Below are 20,332 nucleotides of genomic sequence, written 5' to 3'. Positions count from 1 at the left end.
CATTCAGGGGACGCTTAGGATGAGATGGAGCGATGAATTTATTTCCAGGCACTGTATGGAATTTTTATTTATTTACTAATAAATTTATTTTTACTTATTTATACAGGGAATCTGGCGAAAGGTTATGCACCCACAAAAAAAAAAAGGATAAAAAAGGAAGAACAGATATTGCATCAAATAAATCAAAGACATTGCAGCCCTGTGTGACGCAGGTTGTGCAGCAATGTGTTCTCGCATGTGTTGTCTACCGGGCGGAGTACCCCGGAACAACATTGCGCGTAAGTTTCGCTTTAGTTCGGTCTACCGGAGACCTAGCGCCTTGACTTGTATAGATCGTGTTGCCTTATATAATTTAAGCATTGTTGTGTTCGTTATTTAGGGCACCAGTACTTGTAATGTTGAAATTTTGAATCCAGAAATATGTGAATGTCGCTTTTAAAATTGTGTTACGCTTTTGCTAAAGTTTAACTTTGCCTAGAACCATAAAAAAAAAAGAAAAAAGAAAAGGAAAACAACTTTATTTTTGGGAATATAAAGTTTTCTGAAATATCGCATATTTAAAACCCTTGAGCGACGACTGCGCTATGCACTAGGATTGACTTATTGCGCGGTTCTTAATACTGATACTGCAGGCGCATTCGCGCCATCGCCGCCGCCGTGCGTTTTGACCTAACGTCGTGCCGCTTGCGTGATTGCGCTACGTGTCTCCTGGTTCCCACAGCTGGGTTCGGTAGCGCGTCAACACGAGGTTAAAGCAGTCGCAGTGAATAGACAGGATGTGCGCTGTTCTCACAACTCAACGTTCTTTTATTCACAGCCGCCGTTCAGGCTTAGGCACAGTGGCTACAGAAAAAAAGAAAAAAAAAAGAAGTTATGACCAGCGCACCTCCTGTCAGTTCACTACTCTCTTGTCCGTCGCGCTACCCAAAACCAGCTGTGAATCCGCTCCACCTTAATCATACTACTGCTGATTTGCTTCTGATTAACCCGATACGGCCGTGTGCTTCTCCCTTAAGACAAAAGTTGACAGTCACTTTAGCGTACGCTAAAGAGGACGAAGGGGAAAGCCTGCGCGCTCACGAGACATTGATTAAATTGCTTGACATTCTCATTCGAATACGTTGTTACTACCTATTACGTTTTTGCTCCCACCACAGGTCTGTGGGTTCCGACTCCCACCCCACCAGTGGTCGAGGGTCTCGACTCTCACCAACGGTTGTGTGCTCGAGTGCCTCAGTTAACGCTATCCTAATTAACTGTGCCTCAATTAACTTTGCCTTAAGTAACACTAAGGTCGTGGGTTCGATTGCCCTAATTAACTATTACCTAATTAAGGTACAGTTAATTAAGGCACTCGAATCCGCTATCTTTGTTGGGGGCACCATGGTGGCAACAACACATGGTGGCACCATGAATTTTGGTGCCATAACGCCTGACAACGGATTTTTCAAACCAGTGACCCATGTAAGGCTGTCGCCTTAAAAAGGCACGGCAGAGAAGCAGCAGATCCGAAGGAAGTTTGCGGGGTTTGGCTGCATTGTATGTCGTGTTGAGCAAAGAGCCATGGGCGCCGTCATCTCCGCCTTCTCCGTCGGCGGGCGTGCGGGTTCGCCGTCCTCCCCAGGGCGTCCAGGATAGCCCTGACCGTCCTGATGCGGCCGTGCGCGGCCGGTCGGACCAGCTCGAGGTCGCAGTCCTCGGCGCGGAGCAGCTCCTGCTCGATGTCGAACAGCGCCCAGCCGACGCGTAGCTCGCCCAGGCTTCGCAACACGTGCAGGCAGCCCTTCATCTGCAGCGATACGGGAAGGCGATGACGACGACGATCGATAACCGATGAGAAATATTCACCGACGATTACGATACTCCCGAGTGCGAAAGTTGGGCGCAGCTCTATACGTGTTTTAATTTCGCGATATATTGGGCTGGCGCGGACAATCTGTCTCGTGCGGCACATTGCAAACGCCGCGAAGTGTGGCGCGACTGACTCGCTAATCGGGAGATCGCGAGATGCAGCGCGTGGGTGACGCGCGGGCTCGATTCACAACAGGCGCTGCAGAGAGACTTCCTAGACGACGTGCGCTACTCTGGCGCCATCTCGTAGTGATCATCGCCGCACTACGCTTTTCTTCTCACACTTTCGCTATACCCTCCCCTTCCTCCGCTTTCCGCCTCGCGGCTTCCATCCATCACTGCGCTCCGCGTTTGCTGTTTCATAATTCGCTGTGCGCGTTCGCTCGGTTACGCCGACGCCGACGCTCACGACAGGAAGCTGCGCTCGAAAATTCAAACAAGAGGACGCGCGCAATTATATATAGAAAAGCCACAGCCCACAGCGGCTGCGAGTAGGTTACGCCAGAAGAGTAGTGCCTGCAGCGCACAAACAGCCAGCAGCGGCGCGAAAATCTTGGGCACTCCAGTGAAGACAACCATTGTGGCGAGTTGAGCTTGTTCAACCGATTGTTTATGGGTCTAGTGCGCGCAGGAACAGGGGGCACTTGAAGACATCTTCCCGTACAATACATATAATCACAATGACTTGATCATGTTCATAAAGTTGGCGTTCCACATTACAGGACGAATTTACTTTCAAATTCGTATCTGCCCTGTAGATCCAACGAGTGGAATCACCTTCTCGCATCCCTAGTAACTATTAAAGTCACGACGCAATCATAGAAGGCGTTTGCTAACATTGTACGATAGGGAAACTACTTTTTGCAACGTGTATTATTACTTTTTTTTGACGTACCCAAACATGGTATATTTATTAAGCTTGGCTGTTTTTCTCGCTATGGTTGTGAGACTTCCTAGAATAGTTATCATTGACCTTTGTCGACATTTAGGTTTCGCAGTTATAACACATTTTGTTATAACTATCCCCTGTAAATACTTATTTCCGCCATGTCTGCTTACTTTAAGGGTATTTTAAATATAAAATATATGCACGTGCGTGTGTCGTTTCGCGTGTTCCCGTGTCCCTGTGAGAGCACCCACCATTGAGCGCCTTGTTATCGGTGTTGGCTCGTTTGGTTACAATGGCCACGGCGGACGCAGGCAGGCTCAGACAGACGCTGTTTCAGTCACCACGGTGAGCAGTGATTGAACAAGACTTTGACCAAAGCTGCCGAGGCAGTGTATTGATTTATCCACCTTTGATTTATCTACTCTGTCTGCGCAGCAATCTTGATATAGTGTGCAATCTTACCAACTGAACGCGACGAATGTACAGTAGCCTGATGTTTGCTTTTACCCTTTAAGTTCTGGTCGTTGTGTAGGGCTGTTACGACCGTGTACTTGTTGTTAACGGTACGTACAATAATTTCGCACTGGAATAGGCCTTTCTCCCTCTCCCCCTCGCACTTCGCTCGTTCGTTCGTTCGCTCGTTCACTCGTTCGCTCGCTCGTTCGTTCACTCGTTCGCTCGCTGGTTCGTTCGTTCGTTCGCTCGCCCGTTCGTTCGCTCGTTCGTTCGCTCGCTCGCTCATTCGTTCGTTCGTTCGCTCGTTCGTTCGCTCGCTCGCTCGCTCGTTCGTTCGTTCGCTCGTTCGTTCGTTCGTCGTCGTTCGTTCGTTCGTTCGTTCGTTCGTTCGTTCGTTCGTTCGCTCGTTCGCTCGTTCGTTTGCTCGTTCGTTCGGGCTATTCGCATACGTTGGCCATCATCGTCGATGGTTTCCAGGCAATATTCTCTTTCTCAAAATTCCTCGCTCATCGGAACGCACCTTGGCTGCAATGGAGCTTCGGTCCTCGTAGGCGAACATGGCCCCTTTCTTGGCGAACCACGGTGTGAGGCTGCGGCCGTCAAAGCCTCCGTGCGTTCCCCGCCGCACAACGCTCGAGCAGGTCTCGGCGAACGACGTCGGGTGACCCTCGACGCAAGGCACGCCCATCAAGTAGGCGGACTGGGAGGCGCTCTCCTCCATGCGGTACCTGCGGGCCCGTGCAATAGGCAGACACGTACAACACACACGTTAGGCATAACGACCGGTGCATTCTATACAGCTATGACTTGGACAATGTCAAAGAAACACGAAAAGAAACTAAGGGCTGAATGAAAGGTTCTAGGTGTAACGTTAATAGACACAGAGAGAAGTCTGCATTAGAGAGCAAACTGGTGCGGCTCGTTGTTGTAGTGGAGATTAGCCCCAGAAATCCCAACGTATAATTTTTTTGATTCGCTGAATTTGATGTCTCCAAATTCTGATATAAGCGCTGGAAAGATAGCGCGGAACCTACAGTAGGTTTTTAATACGCTGGAGGGAGTTTCCAGTTTTGAATATTTCAGTTGTGAAAACGAATGACTAATTACCATGCTGGTCGATTTTTCTTTACTCTTTTTTCCTTTTTTGTAAGAATGTACTCTGAAGCCCAACAAGTTTTGAGAAATTGTTCTTTGATGTGGAATGGTGTTTGAGGTTGTGGGGTTACGAGTGGAAAAGCGGAGTCTGGTTGGTCATGTAACGAGGAGTACATTGCTGGTTATGTATTGCTCAAAAAATTAAATTCTGGGGTGTTACGCGCCAAAACCACGATTTGATTTTGAGGCGCGCCGTAGTGGAGGACTTCGGGTTAATTTTGACCACCTGGGGTTCTGTATACACGGATGCTTCCGCATTTCACCCCCATCGAAATGCGACCTGCCGTGGCCGGGATTTGATACCTCGCCCTCGGGCTTAGTAAGTGTATTGCGCGTCCGTATACGCTTTATCTTTCACGGAATACCAGTTTACTGAGGACGCGGGCGTCAGTACAGAAACTCTGATGGTGACGTCTTGTGCCGCTTTGTCAAACCACATCGTGCTAGAAACGTTATATTTTTTGTAGAGGTGGGCGGTTATCCCAAGTTTCGAATACGAATCAAATATTACACATTAACTATTCGTATTCGTATTCAAAAATGAACTATTGGGTATTTTGCACTATTGAAGCCAACCAAATATTTCACAACAAACGACTGCGAAAGTCTTGCTACTGTTCTCCGTCTGCTGAACAAAGTATTGTCATCAGAAGTGAAACAACGAAAAAAAAGTTGTCGAAGCAGCGAAGAAACAAAATGCGTAATGCAAGCTTTCTTTTCGGTTTCGCGGCAGAAGCCTACATGACAACCTGTGAATTTTGTCGTAGTCTGTCACCGGTGCTTCTGGCAGTCTAGTCCTGTGGTCTTTTAACGCGAAAGCATTATATGCCCCCTTTACGCGAAAATTCGTCGTAGTCGGCGTGACCGAAATATGGTACCAAAAATGGCCGACGGCTCAGACAGTAAAAACACGTCAAGAAATGCTTGGACTGACGGCGAACTTCTCAGGGAGGTTCCTGTAAACAAAGTAAATTAGTGCCTTTCAAAATAAAATTAGGAAAATTTAGGTCGGGGTGGGAATCGAACCCGGGCCTCCGGAAGGGGGGGGGGGGGGTTAAAATTAACCATTGTTATTAGTAATTTACACTAATACGCTGGCAAGTACACCACTGGCTATACTAATTCTTTCACTCCAAAGCTTTCAAGCCACCGTAATGGATTTTATGCATATAATTTATTTAATCTTTTTAACTTGTGAAAGCTCCGTGGTACGGCTTTATCTCGGTGGTAGAAGGCGAGATACATTTTTGTGGTTTAATTCTACCTGAAAAAAAATCTAAGTGAAATTTCGTATGTATAATAATTTAATCACATATATTTTAAAGGTATTTGCAAGGTAAACTATTTCGCGTTAGAAGCTTTTGGTGATCTAAGGCTAGAAGTAATATATCGCAAACTACCCTTTTATAGCCCGAAGGAATCCGTTGGGAAGGAAGCTTTCAGATACGCGAACGAATTACATATTGTTACCCACCTCAGTACTGCCATGGTCATGGACAGAAAGGTCCGGGTGACGTTGGACTTGAAGAAGCCCAGGATGTGCGCAGACGTTTCCTGCAGTGAACGCGTTTGTCGTGCATCCGTGGGGAAATACAGCATGTCGTGCAAGCCAACGACTCGCGGTAGGGCGCGTTGAGAGAGTGCAGTTCTGTTTGATTTAAACAATACGTGTGTTTCGGGGGTCCTGAGGAAATACACGCAACCGACAAAACACGATAAAGCTTGCGGCCCGACCGGGGGCTCGGTTCTCTAACGTTCGTTACTTGATTGATTGGTTGATTCATTCATTCATTCATTCATTCATTCATTCATTCATTCATTCATTCGTTCATTCGTTCTTTCTTTCATTCGTTCATTCATTCATTAATTCTTTCATTCATTCGTTCGCTCGTTCATCATTGATTGATTGATTCGTTCACTCATTCATTCGTTCGCTCGTTCATCATTGACTGATTGATTGATTGATTCATTCCTTCCCTCATTCGTTCATTTTAATCATTAATTAATTATTCCTTCGTTCGTTCATTCTCTCATTCTTTCATAAGTTCTATTGTTGATTCGTTCGTTCGTTTTACTTTGTGACACTAACAGCACCTGTTATATAAGTATAACTCACCAGGTCTGGCATGGTGGGTTTGCTGGTGTCGTCGTGGGTGGCTGCCCGCATCCAGAGCGAGGGCGGCTGCGTGCGGCACGATTCCGAGCTCTGCAGCGACGTCGCGTCCCACAGGTGCGTGATGAGCACCAGCGTGTCCACTCTGCACGGCACACAGCAGAGACCTTCGTGAGAACGCGGCCTCCCAATGTTCGCTTGTCGGGAGAAATTTGGTGCGAAAGCGCCAAATGGCCCGAAAAATCCGGCGGCGTCTGTAGCAACTAAACTGCTCATTTCCCGCGGCGCCACGTCACGAGAGCGCCTCACCCGCTCGTGACGCTGGCTCGCGCTTGCTGGCTCGGGCCTCGGCGGAGCAGTGCGGGAGAAAAAGGAGAAATTTTTTCTTGGCCGAAGTGGTGCTTGCTGAACGACATGACATTGCACCACAAAAAAAAAAAATAGAAAAGAAAGATTCACAGCGACAGACAGGAGAAAAAGAAAGACGGCGCTACGTTCTCTATCTGTTCTAGCTGTCGCTATGAATCTTTCTTTTCGTTTTTTTTTTGCGCTACAACATCATCTCGTTCAGTAAGCACTAATTCGCCCAAGAGAAAGTTACTCTGTGCATAAAGTATAATCAGGGGAAAGGCGAGAAACATGTAGTTTCCGTTTCCCAGTCTCCCTCGTGAACTATGCGAGGTACGGACTGACAACTGGTCTGACAGTGGCTATTCGAATTAGAAAGCAATTTTAGCAAACTTCAGAGTTCATTGGCACCTTTTATCATGTGCCGCGGAATGCGTCCGCCACGTCGTTATATAGTGCACCTATATAATACAGCGCAGTTTATGGCACGGTTCAGCCGGCCGCGATTTGATTCTATGATCTGGACGCTCGCGTCAAGCGAATCACTGGATAGGGAGGTGGCTTGAAACAGAGTTTTCTAAAATTACGAGAGGGAGCCCTGGTGTTGAAATCGTTGAGCCAACTTAATTGGCTTTGGATTTGTCTAATCTTCGTGCTTGTAGCGTCAGACGTTGTTGTGACGTTAATCTCTTTTCTATTTTCACGCGTTATCTTACTAAAAAGGAAATAGTTTTCTACACACGCAAGCATTGCGCACATGCATAGTAATTGCGAATTGTTTTGCTTGTAACGCGGTATCGAAAATGGTTAATTTGGAAAGTCACAAAGCCGTTCGAAGCCAGAAGGACAAAGTTTAGACCGAATCGATGTACTCACCACCATTCTAATGATTCTCATGCTGACTAAACCACTTCGCTTGCATCATTCATAGGCACTATACCAACAGTTTCCTCTGGTAAATTTCGTAGGAAACTCTATGGCCCTACCTACAGAGCCCGGGAGTGGACGCGGAATTGCTACAGCGATCAATAACTCGATGCGGTGGAAGCTAGAGGAAGAAGGTATCACAACACTGATATATTCAGCTGCATGATGCAAGCATTTGTGTGAATTTATCTTTGATGAAGCCTCTTCCAGGCACCAGGCAGATTCTTGCAGAACACATTCAGTTTTGATAGCTTTCTTGCATTCTAATTAGCCCGAACATTTCCTAAGTGTTGTGGGTAGTTGTGCCAAGTTGACTCAATAAACGCTGCAGGCCGTTTTAAGGGTGCAAATCGGTCTATAAATTACACCATTAAAAGCGTAAATTATGTAAGAGTATGAGTTAGACAAAAAGCACCGTTAAGGATGCAAATCGGCTTACTGTGTATTGCAACACCAAGTGCACCTTTACAACGATACTGCTGCCTGCAAACAGGCCCTAAACATTGCGCCCAGGTTCGTAGAGCAGACAGTTTAACTCAATCGATGAGATTGATCCCCCGGTGTTTCGCCCACTCATCATCATTCACTTCCTGGATATGCGTTTTTTTTTTTCAGGTTTAATGGGCCCATCGGCAGCAACAAAAATTCCGTATAATTACCACGCTAGTTCCAGCGCAGTAATTCCGAACCGAAATGACACCGTCTCATCGACGCTGTGGTAAAGCTTTTTTCGAGTAGTACCGTGTTTGAATTTGCGAAAAAAAAAAAAAGAAACCGGTGACAGAACACAACAGGTCACGGACAAAAAAAAAAAAAGTTTAGTGCGCCAATTTTTACTGCACTTTCTACGGCAGTCTGTTCGCCGGCGCAAAGGTCGTTCAAAACAACACACATGTTGCCGTGGCACAAATGAATGGATGAATGAGTTGCTTTAGCACAGCACTACCACTCAGCAGTTACCGCGTCCTCCAGCCACCAGGTTTTCACGCGCACTCGCACACGTGTGCAATCGATGGGAAACGTTCGGAGATCACTGCACCAGCAAATAAATAAAATTTGTCCTAGCACTGCTCCGAAACGTGGAATTGCTTCATAATAAAATTGCGTTGACCGAACACGTGCACCTAGGCTGTACCACTTGATTTCAACAGACATGGCCCGGCAGCGAAGAAAAAAAAATTCCGTCAGAAACCATTTCGGGACGATTGTGGACGTTTATGCAATGAGCATAAAAGCACATGCAGCGACGCATGATATTCTCACCGCGGAAACGCGTTACGTATGAAGCGTATGCTGCATCCGGGTTCCTATCTGGCGCTTCCCTCTGCAGTACCTTGGTCTTGACCGAAACAGTTATATAGCACTGTTCATTCATTCATTCATCTTCATTCATTCTGTAGTTATAGTTATCATGCTGCTCTGTCAAAGCACACGCTCAGCTGCTTCTCTCTGCAGTGTCTTGGTCTTGACCTAAACTATAGCACTGTTCATTCATTCATTCATTCATTCATTCATTCATTCATTCATTCATTCATTCATTCATTCATTCATTCATTCATTCATTCATTCATCTGTAGTTATAGTTTTCATGCTGCTCTGTCAACGCACACGCTCAGCCGAGGATCGTCAACGTCGCGTCCAGCGCACTTGCCTGAGCGCCTCCGTTTGCGACCGGAGCGTTTCGGCGAGTGTCTGCTGGCGGACGCTGTCGAGGCGGAGGGATGGGTAGTGCGCCTCCAGCACCAGCCCCACGAACAGGTGGTTCCTGGCGGGAAGGCGGTCCATGCTCTTCGACATGCCCTGCACCCAAGGCACGGACGTATTACAGGGAGCTCTTAAGGATCCCGTTACGCAGAAAGCACGGCGTCGCCGGCGTTGACCGTGCGTTAACCGTGAGGGAAATTGTCTATCAATCACAGCGCGGCGCGCGGCGTGTTTCTACCAATCACAGAGCGGCGCACGCCGCGTGCGCTGCTCGTTTCCTTGCAGCACCACCAGATGGCGCTCACTTCCGCGCATCCAGGGCAGCGGCGGCGCCGGCCAGTGCGGGAAAAAAAACAAAGCTTGCCTTCGTGCATAGCATTCGTTGCAAGCGTTTCCGGGTCAAGATTACGGTTGCTTAAGCTTCAGTTGCTGGGAAGCGTGAGAAGCAGTCAGAGACCCTTTAATCATATCGCGTTCCACTCTTAAAGGCGGAGCTTAAGCGTCTCCCAAGTTTTTTTTTTTTTTTTTTTGAGATTCACACATATACTCGTAGTTCGGAAATTCCAGAAATGTGGGAGAAGCGAACTTCAAGTTTGGCGAGCAATATCCTCCTCGGACACCTCATATACATGAAATTGCACGTCCGCCTTGATTCCTTTTCAAAGTTAACTCGGAAACGATTGCCTCAAATATTCATCCCGAATATGTAGTATGAAGCCTGCGGAAGTGCATGGAAGTGGTTAAATCATACTTACGCGGCCAGCGTTCGAGGAAATTGTCATTAACTCGTTTCATACTGCTGTGTCGTCACAGGCAACGAAAAGCGCTCGTGGAGTTGATTCCGAATATCGTGAAATGACACGCAGAGCCTTGAAACAGCATCGACATGGCCAACCCATAACAACGCGTTACGTCTCAATCGCTGTGTTTAGGTAAATAAAAATAGTGTTTACCGTAACAAACATGACCGGACGTTTACTTTGTTCACCTATATGAAGATGCTGCTTTCAGCAACTAACCGTGTGATTTAACGGGTTACTAAAGAGAAACACTCAATCACTTTTGTCAGATAAAGTATTCTCTGACAGTATTCTGACAGATAAACTTAACTGTTGCCGTTAATTTCACAGTAATGGGTTAATTATTGACGAGGAAATGCAAGTGCACCGTTTATTATTTTGAATTTCGCGCCGAAACCGCCAACGCCGATACGTCAGTGTGACCTCACAGATTTTAAAGCATATTTTCGTATTTGGGCCACTGTGGCCTAATAAAAGCTATTGAAACTTGCTAATTCAGTCTTTGGCTATTTTGGAATACAACAGAGTCCATCTGTACCGATCAAAACTTAATCCTATCAGACGCTGACAAAGTTCATGACCTCATGGCGAGTTGATGCGGGAACTTCAAGGCGGCTTCATCACCCGACTTTTGTTTTGGCGTCTTCTATGGATTACCATAGAATTGTTACCTAGAGTTTTCTTCTTCTTTCGGGAGTTTTACGCGCCAAAACCAGTTCTGATTATGAGGCACGTCGTAGTGGAGGGCTCCGGATTAATTTTGACCACCTGGGGTTCTTTAACGTGCACTACGACGCAAGCACACGGGCGTATTTGCATTTCGCAAGGCATAGTATCGAGAGTTGAGTATATGCAAAGTGGTCGTCGCCTCACCGCGATCCAGTTGGTGGCGGGCAGACCCGGCCTGAGCCCCATGTGCGACACTTTGGCCCCGAGCACCCCGAAGGAGTCGACGGCGTACTCGTCGGCGAGCCGCTGCATCATGCCCCCGAAGGCGGGCCGGTACTCGGACTGAGACTCCACGTACGCCGGCGACAGGCTGACTCCGAAACGGACGCCTCCGCGGAACTCGTTCTCTTGCGCCATCTGTGCCAAGCAAGACGATTGATTAATTGATTGATTGATTGATTGATTGACAATGACTGGTTGCCTAACTGATTCAGACTGATGATTGACTGACTGATTGTCCTGATTCAGACTGATTTGTTGATTGACCGACTGGTGGACTTACTGCTTAATGTTTGCCGTTTAATAGGACGGTTAATTGACCCATTGATTTATTAACATATTAAATGATTGATTGGTTCGCTGACTGAATGATTGATTGCCTAGTTCAGACTGATTGCTTGGTTGAATCACTAACTGACTGACGGATTGCCTAATTAATAATAAGTGGTTCCTTATTTGGTTAATTCACTGACTGAATGAATTATTATTGATCGATTGATTTCTTAACTGATTCACTGACAGACTGACTACTTGATCTGTTGATGGAACGAATTATTCTCTGATTGGCTAGGTTACTGATTCATTCACTGATTATTTGACTAGTTGATTTATTAACTGGCTGTGTGGTTGGTCGAGCGATTGACTGAACAACTCATTTACTGACTGACTGACTCATTCATAAATAGATTGACTGAACAGCTCATTACTATTGAACAGCGAGATACTATTTGCCAAAGTGTGGAACGAAATACATGGGCGTTCCAGTTACCTTTGTGCTTCAATGCATAAATGAGCGTTTTTTTTTTTTTTTTTTTTTTTAAGTAAGTGGTACGACAGAGCATTTTTACGGCACATTTCACGGCGCATATCTCCGAACTGGCGTCATTCTGGAAATTCATTCCAAATCGATACGCCTTGCAAACTCACGGGCTACAATTCGTAAATTGCAATATGTGCCGTAAAGTAGTTCATTAAAAAGATAATTAGCGGATATTTGTTATTTACTTGATTGTGTTTAGATTTCTCGTGCAAGTAATGTCCGCCACTCTGAATAATCCAGTTCAAGGACTAGAATTATGTTATCTGCAACAGGCTATTTTTTTAATTTCATGGAACTTAAATATCATCACCATGTACGCGCATAGTCGTCAGCCGAATGCGCTCAAGCTACGTCACACTTCTCATGCCTAGTAAAAGGTAGTGGAAAGGCGGCATGTAAACAGTTCTGCTTCTCAGTTTAAAATTGGTGCTGAGCCGTGCTCCCACACGGGCTGCAGAAGATAGCGCCAACCTTCCCTTTCTCATTACGAACCACTTAGTAGTAGTTTAAAACGCAGGACAAGTTGCTGAATCTTCATAAAATATAGCAGTACCGATAAAAAAAAAGATATCACGGTTTTGCTCGATAGGCGAAGCATCGATTGCGATAGCATATTGTATTAGATAACTACACGAAGTAGAGTTCGTAGCTTTATATGCCGCATAACTTGCACTAAGCATTCGCTTATATACTGATTCAATAAACATCCACGGTGTAACGCACGCACAGGCAAACTTGTTGGAGTGTAAGCGTGTACACGTAAGCTTTAATAAAAACGCGCCGCCGTCATCATGTCATCTTTTCATCTACTTCATTTCATCGTAATCACTCCTTCGTGTGTCATGCCGGTGCCATTGTTCCGCCGTCTTCACTCTGCAGCCGTCGTCACCGCACTGTCGTGACGTCGTCACCATGGCGCCGACGTCACGCATTCGTCACCATTCCAATACGTCCTTTCGTAGTCACCATTCGATCGTAGTCACGTCATCGCGGCCATGCACTCGTCGCTATTCCACAGTCGTCTATACCGTCGTTCTCATACCGCCGTCATCATGTCGTCATCGTTATTCCAACTCCGTCATGTGATCGCCGTCAATGCGTCGTCATACAGCCGTCGTGATGACGTCATGGTCGTAACATGGTCGAATTACCTGCTTCGTCAAGCTATTTTCATCATTGCCGCGTCGTCATACAAACGTCGTTCCAACGACGTCACCATCATTCCAGCGTCGTACGTGATGCCAGTGTCGTCATGATGTCGTAGCCATTACAATGCCAAGCCAACAACAGGTAATGAAGCCAAGGAAAGCATAGGGGAAATTATCCGTTGTTTTCAACTGAAGTGTGGAAATTATAAGGTAAATAGAAATCAAATTTAGGGGTTTTGCGGCCGAAACCACGGTATACTATTATGAGGCAAGTTGTAATGGGGGACTCCGGAATAACTTTGACCAACTGGGGTTCCTTAACGTGCGCCAAATGCAGGGCACACGGTGTCGTTGCATTTCGTGTCGGGCACACGGTGTCGTTGCGGAATATACAGGGTGTCCCGAGTAACTTTACACTCTAAAAAAAGTTTACACCCTTTGGGGCGTCTCTTGTCCCCAAACAATAATTATCTGTCTTGACCACATTTCCTTTCTTTAACGCTGCTAGCCCGGTACTTCCTATAGTCACGAAAGGCTTGCGCGTTATCAGAGTGACATAGCATTCTCGGCAGGAAAGTAGCGAGCGCTGAGTTTTCAAGAAAGGAAACGCAAGCAAGGCAGATGACGATTATTGTTTGGGCACACGATACAATCCAAAGGATGTAAACTTTTTTTTAGAGTGTAGCCAAACATTAAATATATGCAAGTGCCTCGTAGCTGGACAGAATCAAGGCAAGCCCCCGAATACACGCAAATTTGCCGCGCGACTGGCCGCTCGAGTCACAAATTTGCGTGTATTCGTGAGCTTCTTCCACGCTCGGAAAAACACTTTTATGTAGCAGGTATTGAGCAACAGAAAGCTGTACCTCGAGTTTCTCATGCTGCCCTACGATTTTCAAATTGACACTTTTCATCTAATTATAATATTTGAGAAGTTGATTAATTAAGTAAGACTACGTATTTAGGCGGAATGCAAAAAATAATCTGGGTGTCTCTAAGCGACGGCAAACCACATTATCTTGGTTCTGTCCAGCTACGTGGCATTTGCACATTGTTAAAGTTTGGCTATAGTTACACGTGGGACATCCTGTATATAGCGGGACGTATCCCCGGACTTCTGGATTTCGATAACCGGTAGTTCTCTAACGTGCGCTCAAAATACGGTACACAGGAGGTTTTGACATTCTGCCTCCGTAAGAATGCCGCCCCGTCTGCCGGGACAAAATCCCACGACCTTGTGCTCACCAGCAGAACGCTATATCCCCTTTATCTGCGTTAATGAAACTCCAGAGAACTGCCGTTCATGCTTTTTCTTATTAATTTGTTTTGTGCCCAAGTTTACTATGAAAGAACTTGAGTATTTTGTGCAGTACTCGGCTACGTGTTTTTGATGTGTTCATATATAAGAAACAAGCCACATACAATGAGCTTATTACGAAGCTTTGTGGGCTTCGGCTAAAGCATATTGATTAAGCAGGGTTCTGACTATAGCAAAACGGGTGACTCCGAATGTGTACATATACATATATATATATACATATATATATATATATATATATATATATATATATATATATATATATATAGCTCGCACTTCCGTTACTTGCCAATCTTAGAGCGCTTCCTCTCTCGATACCTGTGTTTGTTTAGCTATGATGCGGCGCGAGGCAAAGACAAGAACCGAGAATCGTTGGCCGACATGTTTAGTGCTATCTCGTGATGATGTCGCTCTTGCGATGGCGCCTAGCGGATGGCGAAAGCAAAAATTGACTGGAGAACAAAGAGTTCGTAAAAACTACACTCAACTTGGTGCGCTCACGCAAATAGTCCGAGCCTTACGCATTTATAGGCCTCGATTCTCTCCCGCGCGTCCAAGGACACGAACTGTCGCTGCAGAAGAAGCAACGGCCAACGCCCATGCGTGTCTGCAACGGGGCACAAGCCGAAGTTGCACTTTATTGACATCGGCCTAGAGGGAGGGAGCCGTTACGAGAGACAATGCTCGTAGTGCGCGCTGCCGACCCGCTTGCCGCACATGGAGTCTTCGACGTACTGCTGGAACAGCTGCCGGTTGTGAAGCAGTACCTCGGCGGCCTCCTTGTTCAGTGGGTCCTCGGTGTTGGGCTCCAGCAAGAGGAACTGCAGGCCCAACACGATCGTGCCCAGCGACAGCACGGGCTTCCAGTCCTCGCGCAGGATGTTGAGGCACACGTTGCCCTCGAGGTCGATGTTCGGGTGGAACACCCGGGTCTCGCACTTCACCCTGGGTGGTTCGTGCGGGTAGTTTGGCCCGACGAGGACGCTGAACACGAATCGACCGTTCTGGTAGAAGCCCTCGTCGGGGCAGATGATCACCTTGAAGTTGGTCAAGTCGTCCGGGCTTGGGAACACCGTCTGACACGTCTTCGGAAGGTCGAGCTCGCCGATGTCTTTCGTGACACGAATCATAGCGGACGAGGGACGCCCCGTAGCCGTTCGCCTCATTTCTTCTTCTTGATGCTGCTGGTGCTTCCGCTTCCGTTTCATGGTGTTGAGGTTGAACATCGCGACGGCCTGTTCGGTTCCGATGGGCAGCAGTTGTGTTGAGGTGAGCGTCGCTCGAAGTGGATAGAGCCGTGGGCTGACACTTGGCCTAGACTGGTGTTCCCAGCTTGCTTACTTCGCACACAAGCGCCGTACGGCGTTATATATGCTCGATGTGCCACCGTCACGAGAGCTTGCGCAGAGAACACGATCGGGTGGTATGCGATCGGGTGGTGGCGAAAAATAGAAGCAACAAAGAGAAAAGAAAAAAGAAAATGTTACGCGTACACAGAATTGAAGTAGCGTTTGCGGTGGCACGTCGTGAATTCCAGCGTGATACAAAAAATGCCTGCCATTTTGTGTTTTGAATGTGATAGGACCGTCACCGTTCTTCGTATAGTGTGGTGTTGACGCAAAGCTTGCGCCGAGATGATCCCGCTGTGGAAGTGCAATCAAAAGCAATGCGGGGTCATGCTGATACCGGTGCACCATATCTGTACTGACACACACAAAAAATAAACAAAATATTAAAAAATCTGGCAGATCTGGCAGAAGTAATCTCGCAGTGAATGTCGACGCTATTGCGAGTAGCGGTGAAGCGATGTAGCGGCAAACCGGATTGTCACTGTCGAAACGCACCCCGTGTGAGGGGTGCACTGCAGCCCGGCTCGTCCCTCGGCACCTTGCGCCGTCTAGCGGCGCGGCCGCCAAGTCCAGCGTGGTCCCCGAGATGCGCGGCGCGCCGGTGCGTGCGAACACACAGGACCTAAAGCCTTTCCACTAACATCGGCACCAGCTCACTCCGGATAACGAATTACTCCTCTACGCTGTTCCAGTTGTCGCACTTGCCTCTTGCCGAAGAAAGTCCTACGACTCCTAGAATGAAGGCCATTTCGGCATATCAAAACTGGAGATGGTTTGTTACTGGTGGCCCACTATAGGAGCTGACGTCACGTCCCTTGTGAAGCAATGTCAGCAATTCGCCAAAACAACAGTTTGAAGTCTATTTCAGGCAACCAATAAAATATATACATACATATACGTATATGTATACACATAGTTACCTAGGGGACCGGCGAAAAGGCAGAAAAGCCTAACATGGCGACTGCCCCCCCCCCCCCCCCCCGCCCGAGAACCCAAGTTCTCTCCCAAAAGACGCAATGCTCAGTGTTACAATTTAACAAAAGATATTTTAACGAAAGCTGTTACAATATCTAACAAACACTAATAGGCTGCAATTTTCCAGAAAGACTCTGGCCAACGTATTGCAATGAACCTGCTTTACTTTACCAGCCAGTAGTGGCTGATAGTGACCACCACGTAAAAAAAATGGTGGTCATGACGTCGGTGGTCGATTACGGCTCCCCCGCAGTACGGAAAAGCACGGCTTTCGAGATCAGTTTTAATTGCTCGAGGGAGCCGTTGTTAAGAGCTAGTGTACGACGAAGGCACGCTTTACCGCCACCAGTGTTGCGAAATGGGCGCCCCCATTCCATTCCAGTTCCATTCCGGGGAATTTGAACTTGCCGCAATTCCATTTCTTTCAATTTCTCGGAATGAAAAAAACTTACCCCATTCCCAGTCCGGGAATGGCCAGACAGTTCAATTCCATTCCTGCAATTCCTCAACGTAGGAAAGACATCTTGATAGTTTTATCGAGCTGCCGATGAACGCACCATAAAGCTGATGTCATCAGACGCGTTAATAACTGCAAAAATACGCAAAACACGTTACCAAGGTCGAGGGAAAGTAGCTTGGTGACATACCTGGTACAGTACAACCACCCTACTATTTCCATAGGGGCAGTTCTCCCGCTACCTATAGTATTTGCATGGTCAGCATGTTTTAACAGCTTGCGATGTTTTAATATTGTTTAAGCTTAAATGTGTTAATGCTAAAATGACCACATAGCGTATTTTTATGCTGAAAAAAGTAGTGTTCATGTAGACCTTATAATATGGCGTCGTCAAGAGCACCCTTTCGATGAACAAGCACAGAGCTGCACCCAGCGAGGAAGGCCGATGTTATCTTCGGCTGGCTTGCCAGCTCTTTCTCTTGTTGCGTGTACTCATGTTCGTGCTTTCTTTTTAGGTGCCGAATCAAATTAGATGAAACTCCGACTACAGCACGTATAGTTTCGGAGCAAAGCTTGCAGCGTGCAGCTTGTTTGTTTTCTTCACGGGTAATTTCAAAAGATTGTTTCTAATCTGCCATGTTGGCGGACTTACTGCGTGCGTGGGCCGCTGGGCGCAGGAGCCAGTGTGGCAGTGCGTTATGGAAGCGCTTTTTATTGGGGTTGGTGGCACAGAAAGCCGAGGGGGATGCTTCGAAGCATTGTCTAGGATTCACAGTACGAGCGAACGGCTAAATCAACCGTTGGGCTTCTCTAGCCGCCAACAGACGCCAGCGCGGTGGCGCGCCACTTCTAGATGTACCGTATACTTGTAGTCGGCCATGCCATTTAAAAAAAAATGCTGCTTTATTGTTAAATTCGAGGCTCTGACTTACTAATGTTTGAACGTGGGCTGGTTGGTTCTTCGGCATATTTTGACAAAAAACAGCGCGTAGACGAAAGAGCGTTCTATTTTCGAAAAAACACATAATTCCATTCCATTCCGGGGTCGCGAAAATGTGGAATGATTCCGGAGTCATTCCAATTACCACTCCGGAACACTGACCGTCACCATACTCAACACGAATGTAGACTAAATGAAGCGCCGTGAGCACGAAGACACGAAGAAGGAACTGGACAGACTTGGTGCCAAATCTCAATAGTTTATTTCGAAGCACTCGCCACCCTTATGCAAGACAAATAGGTTCCCTGCTCACATCAAGTAACAACAGCACCAAGCTTCTGCAACATCTTCGACATGTAATTCAGCGCATTCTCAGGTTAACGATAAGTGCTTTCCCAATCTTATCCCATACGTGTGTGGCTATATAGAAATACTAGTTATTTAGCAGACAGGACAATCAGTGCAGTGTTGACGCACCTGTTCTCTGAGCTTGGTATGTTTCCTGCCTCTTAACTTCACACTCTAACCGGGTTCCGTTTCTTGCTATTTCTAAGCCGGCACAATCCGTACTGCATCACAAGCAAGCCCAAAAATCACTCGACGAGGACCTTGTTTCACGTGGATCACCGACGTCTTGTTCAGCGTAGTAACGCACACGCGCCATTGTACGGATTTCGACTAGCATAAAAGCGTGCTTATTTCGCAGTTAACGGATGAGGATGATGGTCTTTCGGCATCCACTTTTAAACGGGGTGGTGACAAATATTCACCTAGCCTGCTTGATCTGATCACGTACGCTATACATAGTTGATTATGATGATCATGATTTATTGACATCCCCTTTGAAACGGGACGCTGACAAATAGTCACCTAACCCAACGTGAGATTGGCGATGCGACGCCTGGTTCCGTTGTATTGAAAGTACAGTGACCAGCGTCATTGCTGGCACGGAACTAGCCACGCGAGGACATGAGTTTTCAATCTAGAAGAAAGTGAAGCACGCCAACGCCATGTGTATCCGCAGCGGCCAACAGCGGCCCAAATTTCGCACTTTATTCACGTGCACTAGCGGGACGGCGCAAGCAGCTACTTGAGACAACGCTCGAAGCGTGCGTTGCCGACGCGCCCCCCGCACATGGCATCTTTGACGTACTGGCGGAACAGCTGCCGGTTCTGCAGCAGCACCTCGGCGGCCTCCTTGTTCAACGGGTCCTGGGTGTTGGGCTCCAGCAAGAGGAACTGCAGGCCCAACACGATCGCTCCCACCGTAAGCACGGGTTTCCAGTCCTCGCGCAGAATGTTGAGGCACACGTTGCCCTCGAGGTCGATGTTCGGGTGGAACACCCGGGTCTCGCATTTCACCTTGGGTGGCTCGTGAGGGTAGTTGGGCCCGACGACGAAGCTGAACACGAATCGACCGTTCTGGTAGAAGCCCTCGTCGGGGCAGATTATCACCTTGAAGTTGGTCAAGTCGTCGGGGTTTGGGAACACCGTCTGACACGTCTTCGGAAGGTCGAGTTCGCCGATGTCTTTCGTGACGCGCATCAGAGCGGCCGAGGGACGCCCATTCACCCTTCGCCCCACTTCTTGTTGCTGCTGCTGCTGCTTCTGCTGCTTCAGGGAGAAGAGGTTGAACATCGTGACGCTTGTTCGGTTCCAACGCGTGACGGTATAATAATCGGGCAGCTTCGTTCGACGCGGATCGAACAGTGGGGCTGACACCCGAGATTGACGTTCGCAGCGTCCCGTCTTCCAGCGTCTACCACGGCACAGCCTGCCGGATGAGCGCGAAAAGGCCGCCGTCTATGGTAGCGCCACCTAAACAGGGTAAGAATCAGTGCATTGAAGGGAGCGGCAAACGCCGTCGCGATGATGTCGTCCTGCCACAATATAGCAGTATAGCAGACGACGAAAGTTGCTCACACTCTTGTCATAATAAAGGGTGCTTCGTCGGCTGCGGGGGTAGCAGACGATTTCTTTTTTGGAAGCCGCTTCTTTGCTCATCTCATTCTGACCGACGAAAAAAAAAATAAAGGTTTCATATTACATGAAGGAAGAACCCAGGAGAGGCCCCGGTCAGCACGTACGTATTGGAGAAAGTGTGGCGGAAGTCACGTGCTGTTTTTCGCGAAGG

At 47.4% G+C, this 20,332-nt stretch overlaps 2 protein-coding genes across 3 annotated transcripts in view; both read right to left on the bottom strand.

Moving 5' to 3' along the window:
• Positions 1-1,365: 1,365 nt before the first annotated feature.
• The window catches only part of LOC119465824 (uncharacterized), a 40,914-nt gene continuing 21,947 nt past the window's right edge, over positions 1,366-20,332 (bottom strand). The window contains exons 11-16 of the mRNA XM_037726298.2: positions 11,117-11,329; positions 9,391-9,539; positions 6,468-6,609; positions 5,826-5,905; positions 3,717-3,924; positions 1,366-1,789 (exon numbers count right to left, since the gene is read on the bottom strand). Coding sequence (XP_037582226.2) covers positions 1,574-1,789; positions 3,717-3,924; positions 5,826-5,905; positions 6,468-6,609; positions 9,391-9,539; positions 11,117-11,329 — 1,008 coding nt within the window. The 3' untranslated portion in view covers positions 1,366-1,573. The remainder of the gene's footprint in view (positions 1,790-3,716; positions 3,925-5,825; positions 5,906-6,467; positions 6,610-9,390; positions 9,540-11,116; positions 11,330-20,332) is intronic.
• On the bottom strand, positions 15,110-19,966 carry LOC119465825 (NEDD8-conjugating enzyme Ubc12-like). 2 transcript variants are annotated; one of them, XM_049657096.1, is made up of 2 exons: positions 19,654-19,912; positions 15,110-15,514 (listed from the first exon to the last, which is right to left on the bottom strand). In XM_049657096.1, the coding sequence occupies exons 1-2, from the start codon at positions 19,834-19,836 to the stop codon at positions 15,146-15,148; spliced, it is 552 nt and encodes a 183-aa protein (XP_049513053.1). In that variant the 5' UTR covers positions 19,837-19,912; the 3' UTR covers positions 15,110-15,145. The 2 variants fall into 2 exon arrangements, with proteins under 2 accessions (XP_049513053.1, XP_037582227.2); XM_037726299.2 differs by lacking the exon at positions 15,110-15,514 and adding an exon at positions 19,921-19,966 and having other exon boundaries at positions 19,251-19,809.

The sequence above is a fragment of the Dermacentor silvarum genome, chromosome 10 (assembly GCF_013339745.2).
Source record: "Dermacentor silvarum isolate Dsil-2018 chromosome 10, BIME_Dsil_1.4, whole genome shotgun sequence".
In the NCBI taxonomy this organism is placed as follows: Eukaryota; Metazoa; Arthropoda; class Arachnida; order Ixodida; family Ixodidae; genus Dermacentor; species Dermacentor silvarum.
Note: the sequence above shows the minus strand (reverse complement) of the source record. Positions and strands in the feature narration are given on the sequence as shown.